Source organism: Fulmarus glacialis, unplaced genomic scaffold (assembly GCF_000690835.1).
Source record: "Fulmarus glacialis isolate BGI_N327 unplaced genomic scaffold, ASM69083v1 scaffold38023, whole genome shotgun sequence".
Lineage (NCBI taxonomy): Eukaryota > Metazoa > Chordata > Aves > Procellariiformes > Procellariidae > Fulmarus > Fulmarus glacialis.
In genome coordinates, this window is record NW_009204266.1 from 337 (window position 1) to 3,667 (window position 3,331).

Below are 3,331 nucleotides of genomic sequence, written 5' to 3' on the forward strand. Positions count from 1 at the left end.
CCCGTAACCCACCACGTTCAGATCCAGGAGGGTGTTTTCTCCCTGCCACCTTTCCCCGTAAGCAGGTTTCTCTCCACACACGACGACCCTGGCTTTCCTTACGTAAAGAGCTGTAAGTAAAACACTGCTTACGTCTGGTTGTAGCCATCCGGCTGAAAGCAGGGGTCCCAGCCAAAATCTCGAGGGCCTCTGGGCTCCACTATCAGCCCCTGCCACGAGAAAGCAAAAAAGTCCCGTAAGCTGTGGTTTCGCAGCACTTCCCTCGCAGTCGCACTTCAAACACAGACTGAAGAGCTACACGCAGCCATAGCTCAGGCAGTGGTCACCAAAGGCTCGGTACCTGGTGCTGTCCTCGTTCCCAGGACGTAAACAAAATCAGCAGTCACAGACTCAGTGCTCCGTCACGCTGCCCTACGCTGATAGCTCCTTTTCTCCCCTCAATTAACAGAGCTAACAACTGCACTCAAATACAACCCTGTCAGAGGGAAATGAGGGGGCTGAAGAGCCTGAGGTAAGGTGCAAAGCGTTCGGTACGTACAGCTGGGCGAAAAGGGCTGCAGCATTCAGCACCCACCAGCTGCGCCCTCCCTCAGCCTGTTCCAAATAAGCTCCGAGGGCATTCAGTGACCCAGGGGCCACCAAAATCGTCCTCAACAGAGCCAATGCTGTTACGAAATTTACATTACAGCCCTCCTCCCTCAGCATGTTCCCTTCCCCAGGCACAATACCTACATGAGTCTGGCCTTTGAACAGCTTCACTGGCTCCTCTGGGTTTCCAGTACTGAATGCAAAGGTACAGAGAGCATAGGCAGATTTGTCTTCAAACCCAGCCAGCAGCTTGTACAGGCCTGAGCGACACAGAAAGGATCCCGGCGTTACAGCCTTTCCCTCGGAGCGCAACACACCCACCTAGAGACGGATCGAGGGAGCATTCTGCATTCACATCCACAAGAACTACAGGAGGTGACAAAGCTCAGGCACACGGATGCTCTTGGCTGGGTCCCTTGTATGACTGAAGCCAGCACCTCAGATCTAACACAGCATGAGCTGCGGGACCCCGCTATTAATTTGGGAGCAGAAGCAAACGAGCACGTGGCGCCAGCAAGGACTAAAGCCCGCTCTGAATTAGCGTGATCAATGCTCACGCTCGTGATACCAGTGCGGGATTTGCAGTCACACTCTTAACCACGGGATCAAAGGCAGTCACTGCACGTGAGGGGAGGTGAGCATTAGTGGAAAGGGGCTTGCACAGAAGCCAAAGGGAGCAGCAGGTCTTCCAGGTCACACTGATGACCATCAAGAAGTTCCTGCAAGCCCCGCCACCAGCGGCAGGAGTTTGGGAATCCAGGGATGATGCTGAAGCTACTGGCGAAAACAACATCCCATGAAGAAGGGCAGAGAACAGGCTCAAGGACAGAATGCAAAGGGACAGAGCTGGACAGACAGGAAAGGAACCAGCTATGAAATGGGCAGCACGGTGGGCAAGCACGCTTAGCAGAACCCAGCATGGGCAGGGAGCCATTTCATTTGGAAAGGACCGAGTGAAATGCAGAGCAGTAACACGGGGGGCAGTACCTTCTGGCTTGAGTTTTTCCAGGAACCATTTTCTGAAGGGGAAGAAAGGAAAGATTAATTTTTGCTATTATTTCTCAGAAATACAGGTATCCTTGAGACATTGTTGCCTATATTTTCATAGCCCTTTGAATCCCTCTTAAATGTGCTGTCAAATCACCTCATCCTGGACTATTTACCAAAAATGACAGACTTGGCTCTTAAACTGAATGGGACACAGTGAAAACAGCAGCGGGGTATTTAATTTACTGCAGTACTGGGGTCTATGTAAATAACCCAGTTCTCACTCGTGAGATGCCAAAATACATTTCTCAACTCAACTTGTTCACATCTTACACCTAGTTCTAGTGCCAACTTTCATATAAAGCTTTTATGTCTCTGCTTAGCTCAGCAGAGATAGTTTGGAAGAATTAATCACACTAAAAGTTAATTCCAGGAGCTAAGGCAGTATTTTATTAGAGGAGCCACACTGTAATGTAATAATCTTGTTATCTGCTGGATTAAAGCAGTCCCTATGAGAACCTACAGGACACTCATCCCAGAGCCTTAACTATGGAGAGCCCGCTGTGGGGCTAGGTTCCCAAGCTGGCTCCAAGAGCAGGCACCATAGATCGGGAGCCAGAGCCAACAATTTGGGTCTGTCTCTCTCGTCCTGCACCATGACCTACAGCAGGGCTCAAGGAGTTCAAGTCCAGCCCCTGGGGTGCAGGATGAAGCCGAGGACACAGACCAGTAAACACCCTGACCCTATTGCTCCTGGCGTGTGGAGAATCCCCCGAGAAGCGCACCCTGCCAGCCTGCGCTCCTAATTCTAGGACACGAAAGGTGAAGCAAGTGCCCTCCTACTTACATGTACGGTCCTGGAAGCCCCCCCAGGGCATTGAAGCACAAGCAGGTATCCTCTACTATAACAGGTCCCTGAACCTACAGCAAAAGCCCAAGAGATGGAAACATTAGACCTAGAGGAAGGCACTGCCTCCAACTCCATTTTCTTGCTCTATCCTATTCTCACGTTTCCACAATAACAGGAACGTCACAAAAATCCACCAGCCACTAAAGTTCTTAGCCTTGCAGGCAATCCATACCAGACAGACGCAACTAAACCAATGATCTCCCCAGGCAGGCCAGAGTGGCTGAAATGTGGCAGGGAAGATCTCACATGGAGAAAAACGAGCAGAGCTGAGCACCCCCTGCCCTCTTGGAGGGCAGGAATGGTGGGACATGGAGGGGAAAAGCCTGTGTCCTGGAGGCACGCCTGCATTCTCCTCGAGTCTCAATCCTCACTTCGTTCTTTTAAGACACCCATCCCAGAGACAGCTCTGGAAGGTGATCCATCAGAAGCTCCAGCTGATAGAAAACTCAAGTGTCCCATAACTGCTGGGGCTGGACTGAAGGAGCTGTCATGTCCTCCTGCTGCTTGAGGAACACAAGAGGCCAGAGGAGCAGCAGCAGGACTGCCTACACACCGTGTCACCACTGAGAATTCACCATCACCCAGCTTAGGCCAGAAACAGCTGGGTGACGGGAGCGCAGCGAGGCCGGGCCAGGTCCGGATGTGTCCCCGATTTCCTTCAGGGCCGGCTCAGAAGCCCCGATGCCCCCAGCTGCCTCCCACCCCACCGGGGCTAGAGTCCCCTGGAGCTCCCGCACCCACACCACCGCTCCGACCAGCGGAAAAGGAGGAGAAAAGGAGCGACCTGCCGGGCAGCTTCGCGGCACTTCTGCACGGAGATCTCGTCCGGCTCCCCCTGGTACTCCG

At 52.7% G+C, this 3,331-nt stretch overlaps 1 protein-coding gene across 1 annotated transcript in view; it reads right to left on the bottom strand.

The window, feature by feature from the left end:
- Positions 1-3,326, bottom strand: part of ITPA (inosine triphosphatase (nucleoside triphosphate pyrophosphatase)) — a gene marked incomplete at its 5' end in the record, with an annotated part of 3,631 nt that extends 305 nt beyond the window's left edge. The window contains 5 exons of the mRNA XM_009574934.1: positions 133-209; positions 733-848; positions 1,576-1,607; positions 2,423-2,496; positions 3,270-3,326. Of these exons, the coding sequence (XP_009573229.1) occupies positions 133-209; positions 733-848; positions 1,576-1,607; positions 2,423-2,496; positions 3,270-3,326 (356 nt within the window). The remainder of the gene's footprint in view (positions 1-132; positions 210-732; positions 849-1,575; positions 1,608-2,422; positions 2,497-3,269) is intronic.
- Positions 3,327-3,331: the final 5 nt, after the last annotated feature.